Source organism: Haplochromis burtoni, unplaced genomic scaffold (genome assembly GCF_018398535.1).
Source record: "Haplochromis burtoni strain Fernald_Lab_line unplaced genomic scaffold, NCSU_Asbu1 Contig_17, whole genome shotgun sequence".
Taxonomy (NCBI): domain Eukaryota; kingdom Metazoa; phylum Chordata; class Actinopteri; order Cichliformes; family Cichlidae; genus Haplochromis; species Haplochromis burtoni.
The window spans coordinates 4,050,176-4,069,380 of record NW_024582378.1 but is presented as its reverse complement, the minus strand read 5'-3'; the positions used below and the strand labels follow the sequence as shown (position 1 = coordinate 4,069,380).

Here is a 19,205-nt window from a genome sequence, read left to right as displayed (position 1 = left end):
GAGGTTTTCTTCTAACCCTGAATATTTTTTAAAATCACTGTCTGGCTTAAAAATAGGCTTCGCTGGCCTCTCAGTAGTCTTAAGTTTGGCACACTCATCTCAGCAGTCTTAACCATCAGAAAACACAACAGAAAAAAACAAACAAACCTCCGTCTATAAAGCTTTTTAATTAATACACGTCAGCTTATTTTAATTTTACAATCTGCACATAATGTGATAAGTCAGAGGCTAAGATATAGTGTAATCTAGTTCATATGAGAGCATTTTATTCCCCCTTTACACGTATTTCCTGTATGTAGGCTATTAAACAAGATATACAATCTTAATTGGTAAGCTTCATAAATGCTGGTAGGCATATTTTTGTTAAGCTGTCATTCAGAATTTATGCTAAACGAGGCTAACTGCCTGCTGGCTCTAGATATGTGGCATCACTCTCATCTGGACAGCTTATTAGCATATTTTACAAAAATCTACAGCCCGGTAGCTCCTAAATTAAATTTCAGACTCCTGTATAAATAAACTTTTAACCTTGATCTAGCATTAGCGCAAAGTTAAACTGAATACAGCCAACAGGCCATGCGATTTGGCCTCAAAGGTGCGGAGGCGTGATAAGGTGGGCATATTAAACAGTGACCTTGAGGACTTTCCACCAAGAAGGAGTCTATGCAGCGTGAATTTGCAGCAGAAGAAAACACCGATAAGCTCTGTGCCTCTGCCACACACGTTAAGGCCCCACAATACGAGATCCCAGCCGCACTGAGACTTTAATTGAACTCCCTCCCCTCCCCTCTCTTCTCCTCCACCCTCCCCCCGTCTTCTCTCCTCTTCTCTCCTCCGTCTCCAGCGGGCAGCTAACTTCTCGTCGACGCACCACTTGGCTTCAGTTTGTTTTGGAGTGGATACGGACAAGCAGCAAAAGACATGGCTTTCCTTCGTAGAGCGTTTCTGCTGCTGTTTCTTCAGGTCTGCCTGTTGCACGTGAGCGGTAAGTTATAAAAAATCGAGAAGTAAAAGAGCACGGTTTATTTTTGGTTTTGCTTTTTTTGCGCGTTTTTATCAAAGAATAAAGTTTCGTGGAGGAGTGCAGAGTTTGAATGAGAATTGGATGCGTGTCTCTTCTTGGATGCGGCGATAATTTTCGGAGCGTTTGTTTTGTTTGCTCGAGACGTTGACGTGTTTTTGTGTCGCGTGCTTCTGAGGAGTTCATTATCTTATTCCGTTAACAAGCTTTTGGCTTCTGTGTTGAATTTTCATCCTCATTTTAATATAGTAACATATGAACCTCCTGGTGTTGACTTCTACACGTTTTACATGTTTTATTTTTTTTTAATTTGCTTGTCGTCTTCGTGAAATGTCGCCTTTAGATGTGTGTTTAATTACTGCGTAATTGATACTAATTAAGCACCAAATGCGTAGCTGTAGCCCGTAGAGCTAAGCGCGTGCACGCGGGCATGCGTCGAGCGTCTGAGGAGCTCGCGTGTTATAAAACTCTTCTCGGTCTGCGAAGAAAGTTGGTAAAGGTTTAATGCGACTGCTGTGAACATCTAAAGAACCACAACACTTTATGTAGACCACAGCACCAAATTTAGAAGAGGGTTGAGTTTTCAAGGCAGGGGCATTTTGTTTTTCTTTAGCTAAAGGATGGGATAGATAAGCACAGAGCAGTGCAATGTGTTTGTTTGTTTGCTTCTGTGTCTGTATATCCTCAGCTTGTGTCATTTTAAGAGCCAGTCTGAGTTTACCTTTTTGTGAATATTTTTGCAAAGGCGTGACTCATTGCCTCAGGGAGCTGTGGAGGTTAGAAGCTGTTTATAGATCTTTTTAGTTAGGGCTTCTATGAACAATTTGCTTTGATTCTCTTGACCAGATTGGCTCAAATTGAGAAAAATACCTATAGTTTCCCGGTAGTGAAAGGTTCTCTGGTCTGTCTGAGTACAAAATAAGACAGAGAAAAGCAGTATGCCTTAAGGACTTGGGGCTCATCAAAGCTATTCACAGGTAAGCAAACATTAGTTTAAGGTTTGAGGCTTGTTGAATAATCAATCTGCAAAAAAGTACAATACTGAAAACTTTTGTAATAACTGCAAATTCTTCCTTTTATGCCCCTTTAAGTTACATGACATGTTAAAAAAACAAGGTGGGTGGACTGAAACATTTCAATTTCAATATTTTGACTTTTTTTAAAGGTTCAAAACAATCTGAACCTTTTTGGGTTGTTGGGTTTTGTACTGTCTGACAATTTTAGCTATTTTAAGCTTTTCCCTTGAGCTGTGGAAAATTATGATGATTAATTTTTTATGGAATTTTGTAGAAGTAGTAGGTTAACTGGGGAAATACTTGAAGTTTTTGGAGCTAACTGCAACTCTACTGTTTATCTAGCCAGTGTAGGGTAATGGCACCATGCACCTTCTCATTTTGAAGCACGTGATCAACTAGAGTGTGTTGTATATCGACGATACAGCTGTGTGCTTTCAACTTTATATTGGACTGTTAAATGCTGTACTGCTTTCATTACAGTGGCTGATCCTTTTAAATGAACATGAAAAATGAAGAAAGATAAATTATTCACCTGATATGGGTGTCTTTAAATTTTTATTAGAATCATATTTGCAAAACACATTAATCAAAACTCATTAAGTCAGTTTCCCCACCCAAACCATCCGCCCTCTCGCAACTCACTTTGTCCTGACCTTATCCCTCTTTTTTTCCTTAAATCCACGTTTGTTTTTTTACTCCATCAGCCTTGTCTTAATTGGGTTATCTCTATTTAATCCTCATCTCCCCTCTACCTCCTCTGGAGACCAAGTAAAGCTGTCTGTTTTTGGATTAGGTCATTAGCCTTTGGTAGAGACCCCGGACCTCTAAAGAGCTTCTAAACCAGCCCCTGTCAAAACTGACCTACTCCCTAATGGACCTTGAAGGGCACTTACTCGAATACAATTTGTGGCTAAAAGCATTTCTGCTGCATGGAAATGAACCCATCCTGAGCATGAGAAGAAACCCAAACATGAAGCTTTGTTGATGCACTGTATACAACCCACTATTGATTTCAGAGTCCAATGTTCATCAATATGATCATCACGTTCTGTTAAAAGAATGGGCAAGTGGTCCGGGAATGGCGGTGGAGCAGTAAATCTGAGCAGTGGCTGAGCTTTTACGATGACATTTACAGAACAGAGAGTAGGGAAAGCAGACAGGCCTTTTTAGTTAATGCTGTTATGAAATATTTCTAACCAAACAAGGTTTTATCCATCGGTGCATTTGGAGGCTCGGAGGGATCCGCTCTGAGTTTGTGTGTGTAAAATGCCTCTTGCATTCAGAAAACTGGCAGATGCTTTTATATAATATATGTTAGTGTAACAACATGTGAGTACCGCAGACTTTAGTAAGAAACTGCTGCAACTTACCTGAATAAATATTTCTTTGTGATGTTAAAATGAGCAGCTGTTTCGTAGTGTACTGCTAACTGTGACATCACCCAAAGACAGTGTGCTTTGTTGACAAAGTCAGTTATTCAGCGTACCTGCTAAAAGATAGGAGGTGCTGGTTTACTGTTGCATCAACTGGTTAGTTTGTTTGTGTTGTTATTTGACTTTGGTCTTTGAAAGGGTTAGTTCAGAATTGGATTAACCTGTTAAAAAAAAGGTCACACGGTGGTAGACCAGCAACTTTCATGATCTGCAGGGTGAAATGGCGATTTTTGTCAAAGAAGTCTGTTGTGTTTAAGGAATATCGTTGTCATAATAATACAGATACTGGGAAATTCCTCAATCCTCCTCACTATTTTGGATACCACAAGAGGTAAAAAATGACAGAAAATCAGTTATAAGTGAAGAGTCAGTTAAAAAAAAGAGAGAACAGCGATGGCACTATCATACAAAAAAGGTTTTAACATAATTGCATAGTGTATTTATGACAAATATTTTAAGATTGTCTTGGGGACTGCTAACAACAAAAAAGTCAGTATTTTTAGGTTTTCTGAGGTGGTGCTGTGCTTCTGGTGAATTGGCTCCATACTTTGTTTGCTGATGAAACACAGTTGTTAAGGTAGTCTGCCACAATTTCTGTTTGGTTGCTGGTAGACTTTTCTTAGCTTCAGTTGGAAGAAACATAATGATTTTTAGACCCAAACAGTTCTGTTATCCTGGTAAATTAACATCGTCTATTATAATGTTACAGACGTGCAGGGCTGATAACGTTCACATCCCACCTGCAAAGTTTAGCCATGGCTGTTACCTTAATGATAATTAAGAGTCAGCTAATGTGGCTGTTACATAAATGCACCTTCAGGCTTGGGATGGGCACTAGGAGTACACTACCTTGTGACTCCCTGAGTTTGTAGCTATTGGGTAAATTGCTAATGCCTTGATTATACTCTGCTGCAGACAGGGACAGCTGGAGACTCAGCAGATGAGTAGTCATTCCCGTTACGCTTCTTTGAAGTCTGTCACTTGGATCGCATTGTAATTCAAATTTTCTACAAGTCCATACTGTCACAAAAAACAGGTAGGTACACAGATGTCCACACAGACCATCGCAAGCTGAAATTTACCTCACTAGGACCCGAACCGACCCACGGATAGTGTAATTAAGACTCATTGTTAAGCAATTAATGTTGCAACTGGAGCTTTATTGGCTTCTCGAAATTCCTCTTAAAGTGTTGTTAAGTGTTGTGAATGTCAACTACTGCAGATGCTAGTGAGGGGAGGGGCTGTATGAAGTTATGTGTCAACTGGAGGAGATAAAAACAGGACTGCTGCTATTAATACTGATGCAAATGAGTACCTAATCCAGTGGTCAGTATCTGAGAATCAGTGTTTTTTGCAGCCCTAATAAGAAGAGCAATTTCTTTCTAAGTACAGTGTTTCCACAAATCACCACCTACTGTGGACACCCATGCAGTTAAAACATATGCCTTCAACCTTGGAGATATTATTTATTGTTGGACCATAAAGAAGTCGAACCAAGTGTCAAAAGCAAGCTATATCAATGCAATTGGTAATGTCTCAACTTATATCCTGTTTGGAAACATAACAAGAAAGCAAAGAAAAACATTGATATACTGCCCAGCTGTACCGTGAACTCGCATTGTTGTTGAAAACGATTAAGGGCACCTTCTAGAAAATGCTAAAGTTGTAAAGTTAGCCCCAAATCCCAGTTTTACTGGCCTTAGACACACTTTTCACTTGGAGGTAAACTTGAAAGTTTTCCTACAGAGCAGCTCATTCCAGCTCTAAAGAAAATTCAGTATCCAAACAATTCAGCTGCCTGTTAGGGAGTGACTCCTGATAATACCCCTATAGTATGGGTGTATCGGATAGCCGCATACTATAGGGGTGGGTTGATGTTTAAAAAGTGGTTGTATTGACATCATTTGATCAGTTTTAACATCACTTGGGGAAGAAAATCTGTTGAAGTATTAAAAGTATGATGCTTAATCAAAAACAATACCATGTTGCTGGTGTTATGTGTGTTGAAGTGTTAAGTGACATTAAGGTTTCTTTTATTTCCCTTTCATATGCTTACCCACATTCAGCCTTTCTTAAATTCTTTTGGCTTTAAGCATTTTTGATAGAATTAATACACATCTGAAGGACTTTGTAATTTGTTATTTATGTGAAATATAATGAATAGATAGCAGTGGCAATTTGTCTAGCACAACTGCTGGACCAGCTCTAGTTTCAAACCCTGAAATGTAAGCGTTTCCTGGTTGTCATCATATATCATATTTTAATATCCGTGGACAGTAAGCCAATCAATCAAGCTTTCTAAAGATGTCGCCTTTAAATATTTCTCGAATTGTTGAGTTATGAAAATAATAATGTCATTTTTAGACAATAAGTGATGACCATGCAGTCCTCTACAATGTTATTTATAATTCATTGTGGTTTATATACATTTATTTATATTCTAAATATATCAGACTGTTGAATTATTAAACAGTCAATCCTGTAATTGAGACATTCAAATTCATGTTGACTCCAAGGTCATATTGAAAAATACTTGAAAATGAAAATAAATTCATAGAGATATAAATATGCTATTAAAAATGTATTTGCTGTAAATCTGCAGGTCTTTTTTTGACTTCTAAGAAAATATTTTTTGCAGCATGTAGAAAAATAAAAAAGCAGTCATAATGTATCCCAGTGAGTCAGTCTTCTCTAGTAAATAATGGCTGGTCTCCCTGACCTCCTCTTCATCCGTCTCCGTGGCTGAATGCCTGGGAATGCCTGCGCTTTGCTGCTGGGCTTGTCTGGATGTGGCAGGAAGTGTGCAGCTGTTGGCTGCAGTTGTCCATGTGGGATTAGTGCATTTGCCTGAGTGATAGCTAGGCATGACAGCCATATAATCTAATGTATTGGCTCATTGTTTTCATTAAAGAGAGTGTGCTGTTTGATCCCTGTAGTATTATAATGGTGACTTGCTGTAGCATTAGGCATATGTAAGCTAATTCGGCTAACATGTAGGTCAGCACAGTGGACAATTAAATAAATACAAGCAATTGCATTAACTTTTTTCATTACTTTAGCTAATCATTCAAACTTAAAAGCTTCTAAATAGATTGCAGGATACCTTGTGTGTTATTCCAGACTTTTAAGACATGGGGTTTGCATGTTTTGATTTAGACTATTTAAATGTTAGTAAATGTTAGGATTTTTAAGACATTTTTGACAGAAAGACTGGCACTTTCTTTAAACCTGAGTGGTTTAATTTGACTTGATATAGCTTTAGAAGTTATGAGGGGATATTGTATATGATAGTAAACCAAGCATTCTCCTTTGTTGTCGGAGAAAAAGATGATCTAAGTATCATAGTTTCCCAGAGAACATAACTATTTTTTTTTTCATTTTGAATGTGTGCCAACACCAAGACAGCAGGCTTGATACCTTTTGTTTTAAAAGGTGCTCAACCTGGCTGCTTCTCTGCTGCAAATCGACTGGAACAAAAAAAAAAAAAGCATTTTGCTTGAGCGCTCATTGGTGTTTGTTGTTTCAGTTTGTGGTTTGAAGCCAGTGCATGCTCTGAAGATCCAAGACATGTTTTGGGAAATCAAAGCCCTAGCTGTTTAGCTGGCAGGAACAGAGCTGACATCACCCTTAAGCCTAAATTGAAAGGTTTTTCAAGGGCCTTGTCTTGCATGTGTAGTGGATGGTTGATGTTTGAGTGGGATTTTATTTCCAACAGCTGCCTCTGTAGTTTGATCCCTGTTCTTCTGGGAGGGACTCTCCTGTATCGACTACCTTTCTGGTGCTTCAGAGCTGCCCCAAAACATCCTCGCCTGGTATGTTATTCAAAGCACATCGTTCACCACAGTGAGAAATCCATAAAGCGAACAATCACCTCAGAAAAGATAGGACCTCTTTTAAGAGCTCGAGACGGTTGTCTAAGCAGACTCAGTCAGGGTGAAGGATGCAGGAAATTACTCATGAGACTTAAGAAGATATGTGTCCATTCAGGAGGTAAAGAATTTGTCATACGGTTGCTTCAGAGCGTTAAACTGTTATCACACAGTGTCAGAAACATGAAAAATCTCCCCAGAAACACATTAAGTTCATTTTTTAATACTTGTTCCCTTAAAAGGCATTGCAGAATTCAGTTTTTTTCAGGAATCTTGCAGGTTCAGGTTTTTCTCGTCTTGTTGGGAGAGTGCTCAGGGGCTTTTTTCATCACACTTCTTTGACTCACAAATATTGGATTTGGCTGCATTGCTCGCACAGGATTGATTATTTCTATCCAGTACTGTAAGAGCAGTGTGAAGTGAAGTAGAGGTATATTTTACCCTGCTGGATTGGCTGTGCGGATGATGTCAGCAAAGTTAGAGCACTGTAACTCTTAAGAGTTACACCTTAAGAGTTACAGTGTCCTTGCACTGTAAATCATTTCCTTATATCCTTCATGTCCACTGCAGCGTAGCACCCACAGAACTCACAAAGTAGCATTATAATTTTGCAGCGGCTTGGACTGCATTGCAAGAGTAAAAATAATAACACAGGGCAATGATGTGGTTTATGCTAGTTGTTTTGTTAACTTTGGCAAACTGTGCTTTGTTGTTGGTGATATTTGGGAGGAGTAGTCTTCCGTCGTGTGGGATGCTGCCGGCATATTTGGATATGGGAGTATTTACCATCTCAGCTTGTGTGTGTGACATCCCTATCACTCACAGCATTGGTTATCATGTTCATTTCACCTCACTGTTGCCAACTTAGCAATTTTTAATAGCTCTTTGGGGACTTTTTTTTAAAAGCACCATCCTCTCTCTTCTTTTCTGTTCAGCAGTGGGGAACTGAAAAGAATACCGACATTTTATACTGCTCGTAAATTTGTCTCTTAGTAGGCATCTGGCTTGTAAATGTAGCAAAAAAAATATAGCAGAGACCATTTCTTTAACATTTGTGTACCGTGGCAATGTGAAACAGCATCAAAGTAACAAACTTGCCATACCTTGACATGTTCACATTTCTGCTCGTGGCTCTCTGGGGCCCTGCAAATATGGTATTAAGAACAACACTAGTCACAAGTTTAATCAGTCAGGGTCAAGTCCCAGCAAGAAGTCTTTCAGAGACATTCAGAAGCACCTTGCCCTGAAAAGCTGCTTCTTTTATCCCTTGAAAACGGTGCTGAAAGGCATCCTACAGGGGGAAAATTTCTTTGGTTTGAATGAGCACAAAGGAATCTTAAACTGCCTGAGAATTTCTGCAGTGGAAAATGATGATAAAGAAACAACATGCAGCTTGAAATGTTGACAGTAGCCTAAATATTTGCTTAAAATTTCCATTCACCAAGAAATGTATGATTATTTGTGACTCTCCTCCCTTGTCTTCTATAATTATGTATGTTATGCAGAATCCTCAGGATTTGATAATCATAGATACTGCATACTGTTAGTAGAATTAGTTGTAATTATAAAATAACAATTAAAAGTTTAAAATGTATCTTTTTCATAAGTAAAATATCTAAGTATTATTGAAAAAACACTACAGGGAGTACCATAACAACTACTGGGTTCTTTGTCTTAAAATAAGACAAATTTGTAGTATTTCAGTCTTCAGCAGATTTGGCCATTTGTCTTTGAGCTGTGCCCAGGCAAAATTGGCCATCTGTACATTATGTCCCTTCATATTTAGAAGGCCCATCTGTGGGACACATGGCACTGTCTTGGGCCACAGTCCAAGTCCTGGCAGCAGTCCCTTGAGTGCCAGGGCGAGAGACGAAAAAACCCTCCAGTATTGCCTTCATTGAGAAGTCTTTCATTTCTCCTTTTCCCTCTTCTCTCCCTTTTTGGTCCACAAACAGAGCTTAAAGAGCAGCTGCACACACCTGACGCCAGTACATCGGACAAGGCACAATCTGCCGTGGGGCAACAAGCAGGGGCTCGTGTTACAGAGAAATTTTACACCACAATGGTCTTTGCCTCCTTCCCGCCTTTTTCTGAGCCATCTCCCCCCCACACCCTGTGCTCTGCACACCTCTCTCATGCCCTCTTCTTTGCTTTGTTTTTTTTATATTTGCCAGAGCCTGGGATTATTTGCTTTGCTGTTGTTGAAATCAACAGTTCTCTCACGAGCACACACAAAGGGATGGAATTTATTCCATACTGTGCTGAATACGTTGGTTATAGAGCTTAGTTTAATTTTCAGTTTACTCTCATCTGAGTTAATCAGTAAAATCTTATGTCGGATTTTTAAAGAAATTATAATTTGGCATATGAAACATAACCTTCCACGTGGGAAGCCTAACCAAGTGACAGGAATAATTACTTCCTAACCAGAAACATGATTTGAAATCACACCAGATTGTTTTGGGATTTAGTTGTACCTTCTTTCATTCTTGGCAGTAGAATCTGATGCAAGCTAGTATATTTTATATTTCCTAGAGTTAAGTTGAGAAATTAAGATGCTTAATTTTGGACGTTGATATTAAGATTTTTGTCTTTCTGCAGCCAGCAACTTTAAAGCTTACCATCATGTCCAAATGAAGTTGGATTGTGCAGAAACTGAAGCAATATTTATATATATAAATTTTTTTCTACTGTTAGCACCATTAGGTTAGTACTAAATTATTTTATAATAGTACCTCAAGCAGCAGGCATTAAAAAAAGGATCGAGTGCCACATCTCTGGGCCAGAATTTACCCATTAATTACGAACATTGTTGCTTACAATTTGTTACAAAAGGGTCCATAAATTATTACTCCTGGAAAGTGGGAAGCAGAGATTCCCCTTGCCATCCTGCGGGGTTCAGGTGTTTGTGAAATGTGACCACAGCACTATGTCATTGGTTTTTCTGTTTTTTTTGTAATGGATATGAGATATGATTCTTCTTCGAACAATGTAGATGTCATTAAGCTTCTTAAGTATTTGCTCAAGGCTTCCCCTCAGACCATGCCATTGTCCTAGTGAATGCCATGTCCTCTGATTTCTTTTGTTCTTTGACTTTATGTCAAACTGTCAATGCAGTCGATGTGTTTGTGGGGAAATATATTTAGAGTACCATTTAGCCCATAACCAGGATTAAGTTGCAAAGTGATATCGGCACTATATATGAGGAAAGTAACAAAATAGTAAATACATGTTACTGACAATACCTGCTGTAAGACACAAAGAGGACAAAGGCTTATGGGTTACTGATTATTGTGTCAGATACCAAAAATAAAGTGACAGTTTGACTGCTTCAGGGTGTTCATGGGTTAGTAAAGCAAGGGTAGGGACGGGTCATGGGGTCAACGGGGGTTTTCCTGCTTCCCTCTTTTTTCAGAAACAAATCAATAAGACAGTCATTCTCCGTTGTTGCTTCACGGCTAAGAAACAAATTGTCTTCAATTTGATTAACTTTACTTGTCCGTCCTCTGCTTTCGTTTTTTTATGTATTTGCTTTTTTGTATGTCATGACTTTTAGCCAGCGGGACATCTTGCCATGTCGGGGCAGGTTGTCCTGTTGGCTGTTTTTTCCTCTAATATCATATCTGATATCATTATTTCTGCCTGTAGGAAACAAAGACTTGTCATAGATTTTGACAGTTTCATAACCATCAGGAAGGAAACATGATGAAAAAAATAACCTGCCAAATGCATTTACCATTACATTATTAGCTGTACTGTCTTTCCTTATTCATCTCCCTCCAGATAAAATGATGAGGCTCATTATGTCTGGCACTGTGCCAGTCAGTTGCCTGCCACATAAACCTGCATTCACATCTGCTAAATTAAAATGAAACCAGTCTGAATCCAGACTGACTTTGATGGTGAAAAGAAATCTCTGTGTTCAGTGTGTGCATGTGCAGATGAATATTCATGAGGACCTCAGGGCTAACCAGACAGTCTTTCATGGTTTTCGCTTCAATCTAATGGGCTGTGCCATGCCATGGATATAGCATGCATCTGGCAGTGTTGCTGTTTCTTAGGGGCTGGTTTTGACCGCCTTTTGTAACTTGTCAAAATTTCAGGGTTTCTTGTTGAATTGTTAGCGTGAAATTTGCACATTAGTGTAAGCTAACATAATAAAACACCCCCAACATTATATGCTTTGCAAAATAAAGTTTGTCTGAAGGTGTGGAGGCATGTCTGCACATGATTCTATGCATAGGGGATGAACAACATTAGAGAGTCCTGTGTCAGTCATGTCTTTTAATGTTATTCTGGCCCCTAAGGCTCAACCATCAGTGCAGAGGTAAAGTGTCTGATTTAACTCACATTTCATGCTTTGAGTGGGTTTCTCCCCTTTAGCTGACTTGTAGTGCAGGCTAATTATTTTGGTCTTTTTTGGTTGTTCAGTAAGTGGTTGCGGGGCATTTGTTGCATTTGTGTGATTGATTCCCCAGAGGGCTGATCTCTTTGTTTAAGTGTCCCTCAGGAAGCGCAAGAGAGGCAGAAAATTAAGCAATTAAGGAAAACCAACAACTACTGTTGATCGGACAGAGGAATTTGTCTAAAATGTTTCTCTACATCATTTTAACATCAGGGCCAAAATATTTATTCGCTTTCACTACCAGTTCTTCAGATTAATACTTGGTGTTTTTTTATTTTTGCATTTAAAATTTTCTTTAAAAGGTCGATTGCCTCACCAAACTAATAGTTTGTATTTCTTAAGCCTTGAGAAAATATATCTGATTTTGGTACTAAAGAGGTTGTTCTTTCAAGAATGAAAAACTTTTGCATTTTAAATGGCAAAAAAACGGACTTGCAAATGTTAAATGTTGGCTAAACAAAAGACTCTTTATCTTTCCTTTAATGATTTTCCTGAAATGACTCATTTGTATTACTGGAAATGAGATTCTTGTATCTTTTTACAATCTGTGTGTGCACACTATGTGTACAGCCACCAGAAGTCATGGGGCAAATGTGTGGGAGGATTTGTAGACAGATGCCTTGCAGTGAGTGAGATGAGCTGAATTCGATTTGTAAAGGATCTAAAAATACGTATTCGAACTGAACAGAATGGCTTCCCACAATATGAAGATGGATTAATATGAGTTTATTCGGATGAGATGTGTAGATATAACAAGAGTATTTAGGCTTTTGTTGGAACATCTTCCTGGTCTTGCTGTGGGCTGTGACAACTGGCTGTATTCACAGATAAGAATCAGATGCTGAAGGGTGATAACTAAATCACAGACAGGATTTATTAAAGAGACGTGATGCAGAGTTGACTTTAGGGGTGATTTGGTCGCTGCCAGACACAGGGAATGGCTTTTAAAGACGTGTCTGATGAGAGCTGTAATGTGATCTACCTTTGCAGCTCAAGTTCAGCGTTTGGAATCTGCCTTCAGGGGGTCTTCTTCTACAAGTGCAATTTAAGTGTAAAGGCATGTCAAGACTCCAGGTGTACACTGTCCCTTGCAATGTGAAAACTGGACTGAAGACTCTGAAATAGCTTTAGTTCAGGACAATAAAGATAAAACCTGTGGTTAGCTGTTGGCAGGCACCATCCTGTTCAAGCAAAGATGCAGATTTGACACAGTTTTTGCTAGTAATTCTTGTGGTGTATTTATTTTTTAAAAGGTTTTACTTGTTTTCCAAAATGTATTATGACAAACAGACTTTTCTCTTCGTACAAATGAAAATCATGTTAGTGATTTATTTTGTCCCTGGAAAGGACTCAATTTAATAAAGAACTTGAATCAATACCAAATGAAGACATCATGCTTACTGCACTGGATTATCTTGCTTTATAGCAGTCATTAATTTGCTCCAAACATATTAAAGTGAATGTTTGTCACAGACAAATGGTAACCACCCAGAGGGGTTTCTGTAAATTATGCGATGGCTGATAATGATTTAGAGATTCCTTTTCCTTTGGCCTTTGGCAAAATGTCTTGGGGGGGAAAAACTATTTTGATCTTGATATTGAAAGAACAGTTTTCATTTTAAGATACATTCATTTAACATTATGTAAAGATGCCATATTTGATGTTTCATGAAGCAGTGAAAAAGTAAAAGATGAAGGCAGACTGACAGGTATTGCAGAAAGGTACTTTAATTAATACTGAAAAAAAGAAAACATGATGGCAGGAAACCCTGAAGTACTAAGAAGGTCAAAAATATGAAGAATGGAGCAGATTCACCAGAGCCCACTGGGGAGACAGCAATACGGGAACAAAGGGGAGACCATATGGTGATCTGACATAGGTAGAAAATAAAGATTAAATACACAAACCAGAAAAATGGGTAATAAGGCACAAGTGAATTCAATCATGACAGTAACAAGGTCAGAAAAGGAACAAGGGAGGGAGGTAAAAGCACAAAGTCACAGGAGGAACTAACTTTCAAAATAAAACGGGAGACAACTGGAAGCAGGACAAAGAATAAACTCATAAAGCCAAGACAATAAGACACAGAGAACGCAGAACACATTTAGAAAAGGAACGAACATTCGAAAACACACTGCAAGATAAATTAATGATTACAATAGAAACCACAGATAACAGAAAAACTCAGAAAAACCATGACATAGGTAACAGTGACACGATGCAGTGGACAAAGTGAGGTGACTTCTGGCTCTCAGGCTTTTACAAACCGGTAAACTTCAGAGAAAACTGTAACAATCTTTGTGTGCGGTAAGTGGTTTTGTCTCTCTAAATGCACTTCTCAGCTTTGAGAGGAGATGGAGCAGCAGCAAAACTGCCCATTTTCCCTCGAGGCAAAGCAAAAACATGACTCTCATCTTAGCCAAAGTCTCCCTGTAGTTCCTCTAACATTAGTGGGTGGCAGGAGCAGAATTTAGTGTCAAACTACAGTTTCTCCATTTTGAGAGGAGTCATTCAGGGTGGTTTGGGCATCTGGTGGAGATGCCCTGATGGAGGCAGACAAGCCTGGAAGTCATTGCTGTCCTTGACCTGTTGTTAAAGTGACTGTGAACTTAATATGTGACTCAAAATGGATGCAAGAAACAGGTTTTTCTGCAGTTATACTTAGTGAACATGCAGTCTCTTAACTTTAAGGTTTAATTCAGTGCACTTATATTTTATTTTGTTGCATTTATATGAAAGATAGGTGAGGTAAAGTAACAGACCCACCTTTTTCTCCTCTGCTCAGTCTTCCTGGAAGTACATACACCACATTACCCCACAAAAAATGTCCAGCTTTAAGACCCCATTGGAGGTGTTTAAGTTGCAACATGTCATACTAATCTAATATGCAGTCAAATTGATATAACAGACCCCATGCAGGCTCGCATTTAATAAATTATGGCTCCTGAAGTGTTACACAGTCATTAGCTGCTTGATTCAGTTTAAGCTCCTTTTCCATATACTCTGTCGCATAGTTACAGACACAAGGAGGGGGAAAAAAAGCTTGGTAATGGCGACTAGATTTTTGGAAACCATGCCAGACAGTATCCAAGTATGGTTAACAAGCAGAAAACCTGCTGAAGAAGTCTCTGACTAGGCAAAGCCCCCTGCAGGGCCGGAGGAGTCAGAACACCATGGGCTTCCGCCACCTCCAGCCAGCTTGGCATCTGCTGCCCAGCAGAGACCAGGAACACTGATATCGACAGGCCTGAAAAAAACACTGCTGCTTGTTAAAGGGTACAGCACACAGAGCCAATTGTTATGGAGGAGTAAGCAATGCTTTAGAGAGTTCCAAGACAAATGTTTATGATGTTTGATTTAATGGTATTTTAACCAGAAATCAGACAGCCAGTTTATTGTGTCATCCCTTATTGAGATTATCTGCAAGACTGGTGGTTCTTTACAACTTGGTCATGACCATGCAGGGCCTATTACCCAGTGACAAAGATGTTATCTGATTATCATCCATCATCTCCACTTCCCCTTCTGCTAGCAGTCTGCGCAAGATCTCATGATGTGTGTTGTAAGGTCATTTTGACACAGAGGCTATAGTCAGCAGTTTTCCAACACTAATTCTTGCTTTGAGAATTTCTGAATTTGCTTCTTCATTAATAAATGTTTAGTGATCTAATGTGTGTTTTGCTTCAGTGCAGTGAATCTTAATCATTTGCTTTACTGATGCACTTCTTTTAATGGCTCTAGACAGCAGTTGAACTCTTTGGAAGATTGGAATAAACTGTAAAATTGTTCGGTTTCATCTGTTGACTTCTTTTGGTGACAATAAGAAAAAAAAATCAGTATTTTTTTAACTAATGAAAAAGGCTGTAGCCATATATTCAATTATTCATGTGATGAGGATCAGTTTAGACTAGAGCTGGGCGATATATCGAGTTTTTAAAACATATCGATATATTTTTATACGAGATATAAGATGTGACAATATCCTTTATATCGATATAGTCTATGTTACGTTATACTTATAGTTGTGGAGCCGCAAGTTTGCCTCTCTTTCGTCTACTTTTGTCTCTACGCAACATTACTCCGCCTCGCCTCTATCCTTCACTGAACACAACTCCCCCTCCTCCCCCATCGCTTCACGTGCAGGCAGCGACAAGATGGACACGGCAAATCTCCGTTAACGAGTTACTGCGCATCGCCCCATGCGTGGGGCTGGACGGCATCAACGTGTTAACGCACTAACCATGCTAACAAGCTAACCGCGCTAGTCCCTACGGGCTGCATAGCCTAAAATCCTTTCATTCTCTCAAAAGTTGACAGCACGCCTTATGTATGAATTCTGGTTGTGCTTGATGGCTGCGAACCGATTTTATGTGGTACACGGCGCTCAGCAATCTGTCAAAAATGTTTGAGTACGATTTTGGTCAGCTACGGAGCTGCACCGCTTGCATTACGGCTACCGAGGAGCCTCGCGGAGTGATACGTACTGTGCTTCAACGTAATATTACCGTATTGTGTGTGTATAAGGACCATAAATAGCACCTGTAAGAGACGTACGTGGTTATGAAGTGGATTTCAAACTCCAGGCTGTCAGTCACGCAGTAAAACTTGGGAACAGAGCAGCTGTGAAATCTGTCTGTCTTTGTTATTACGCTCAGCGTCTTTTAGTTTACATTTTGACTGCACAATTGTGAGCTCTTTGTTATGCACAAAAACAACATTGTTTTATTTTATTTATGGAGCATTATTATTTAATGAATGCTCATAATTTATTTTTGAGTAATTTTTTCTGTTGCTGTATGTTAATAAAAGTGCCTGTGTGACATCTGGGACACAGCTTTAACTAAGAACTCTCTTTTTGTTCTTACTTTACTTACTTGGCTTAAAAAAATATCGAGATATATATCTTATATCGCCATCCAGCTAAAAAATATCGAGATATGAATTTTGGGTCATATCGCCCAGCCCTAGTTTAGACCTTATTTTGTTTTCAGTTTCAGAGTTGGGGTTATTTTAATGCGGGATAGTAGACCAATACAATACAATAGTCCTTTCTAATAACAGCAGTAGTGTTCATTAGTTAGTTAATTTTTACCAACTTAACACATTTATCACAAGATTGTGTGTCTTTGTAATTGTTCGAGATTCTTTTTTAAAAAGTACCTAGTGAGAAATGTATTGACAGTTTTGTTTAGTGGTGGAGAGTCTTTATCTTCCACAAGAATTTTGTTTTGTAGAGTGAGGCATTACTCTCGGCCCTCAGGGAGGCTGTGCACTGTGCACGACAAAGTACAAGACATTCTGTTGCTTTTAAAGGTCTTTCTGTGCGAAATGAGTTATTTTTAAAGCCACTATTTATACTTTGAATATTTTCTGTTTGACTAGCACCAGAAAATGCCTAGAAATTTGCACTCAGGACAATCCTGCTATAAAGTTAGAGCACTTGTGATAGGCTGGTAACAAAAATTTGAATGTTAACTTTGAAGCAGCAGAGAGCATTAGTTTCTTTGCATGGCTCAAACTCTGGAAACACACTTCCCATGAATTCTTTCTGACTGGTTCTTCCAATGCCTCAGCCTGAGTTTAAATTGTAGTTTCTTAAAAAACTGAGTCCTCCAAGCCCAAGCTGAGATGACATTATCTGGGTCTTTTCAGCTACTTCAGAGCCAGAGATGGTGTATAACCATTTCTGCAGGTTTGGTAATTCTCTCCATGGCTAGTGCACAGATACTCTTGTGTTAAATCAGTGGTTCGCCCCTTTAATAAGAAGCAGTCATGCTTTACACAGTGCTGACGTGTTCATAGCGATAGATGTACCTTAACCTTAAAAAACTCTGAGGTGTTGAATACTTTGAAACTGAATTGACTTTAACCTACTTTTAAACTTTTTAAACTTCACTGAATGAACCGAATCTTTAATTTTGCAACTTTATTCATCTCCGATTCAGCATTTTCAGTGCTATATTACCTTGGTGTTCTAATGCTAATCCCCTTATCTTTTTCATATATGAACAAATTATGGACTCAGTCTGCCAGAAGCATTTGCTCTGATCGTTTGATCACCTTGTCTTTCTGATCTCACCTGTACGTGTCTTAACTGAGCTGAATCATTTTTTAAATGCTTTACATGGTGAGAGCTGAGCTTCAAAGATAGGTCTTGATAACAAAGCAGTCACTATTACACTGATAGAAATGTATGATAAATAAAATATGATCTGTCAAGTTCAAGAAAGGTTTTGTATGCACTCAGTAACTCTCTGCAAAAACTCTGGAAATGGAAGACAAATTTTATAGTTTTTGCATGTTTTTAAAGCACCTAGCATTGCTTATAAATGTTCAGAGACATGTAAATGCTAAACTTGAAAGAACTATGAGGGTGATGTAAGTGAAAAATGTTATACTGGCACAAACAAAGGCAACTTTGGTGCCTCAAGACCAATGAAACAACAATAAGATGGAGTCAGTTTGTGACTGAATGGTGTTTTCCTTTTGGTTCTTGGTGTTTTGGTTTCTGTTCTATATTTCTTAGCTTGTGTATTCCTTTGGCCCTGATGTCACTCTGACCCCTGTACTGTGTTCCTCCTGTTCTTGGTCAGAGTTATCCGTGTTCAGTCTGTGGATTTTCTGTTTTATTTTGAAGGTTCATATCTTATGTCAGTGTTTCTAGTTTCGCTTCCTCTGTCTCGTTTAGTCTAATTTCTCCCGGCTGTGTTCCCACCTGTTCCTCGTTCCCTCACGTTCCTGCCCGGGTATTTATAGTGTGTGTCCTCCAGTGTTCTGCGTCGTGTCGTTAACGTCAGTTCTCTCTTGTGCTGTGGCTCTCCTGATGTTTTCTTGTGTATTTTAGTTCTAGCTTTCCAGTTTAGGTTTTCTGTTTGGTTTTCCTTTGGTCAGCATTAAAGCTGCTTTCAAGTTCACGTTTTGCCTCCGTGAGTCCTGCATTTTGGGTCCAATTCCTGCCTGCCACACAGCCAACCATGACAAACAGTTTGTTTTAATGCAGTGATTAACTGTGAACACTGGTGCAAATAACATCGGCTTCTTCTTGAGTTCAGATTTAAGTTCATGCCAACAACTTGCAGAAATGAATGACAAAGCAATGTGACAGAAATCATGGTTCAACCAGTTGGCATCCAGCTGATCTGAGAAATGTGTCATGTTTGAATTCTGTTCATTGATGCAGACTAACTCAGATTGATTGCAACATGTTTACAATCTGTCTGTGTCTATAAATTGGACAGCAGCTATTTGCAAACCTTCGCCAGTCTGTCTGGGAGAGATTGCGATCAGCCCAAGTCAGAACGTGATTGTTTTGGAGGCAGGGTGCCCTCACGAGACAGTCGACTTGCGATTAAAAGTGGTCGCTCAGAAGTTAACAGCAGCTGCTTGCCATCGGTTGCAAGATGCAAAAAAATTAAATGCAAGGCAGGTCTAGATTTTATCTAGTCATAGGGGGGCTGCCT

At 39.0% G+C, this 19,205-nt stretch overlaps 1 protein-coding gene across 2 annotated transcripts in view; it reads left to right on the top strand.

Moving 5' to 3' along the window:
• Nucleotides 1–712: 712 nt before the first annotated feature.
• The window catches only part of mcama (melanoma cell adhesion molecule a), a 61,382-nt gene continuing 42,889 nt past the window's right edge, over nucleotides 713–19,205 (top strand). Inside the window, exon 1 of one of the 2 annotated variants that reach the window (XM_005916109.3) lies at nucleotides 713–985. In XM_005916109.3, coding sequence (XP_005916171.1) covers nucleotides 922–985 — 64 coding nt within the window. In that variant the 5' untranslated portion in view covers nucleotides 713–921. The remainder of the gene's footprint in view (nucleotides 986–19,205) is intronic. The other variant, XM_005916108.3, reaches the window with a different exon arrangement.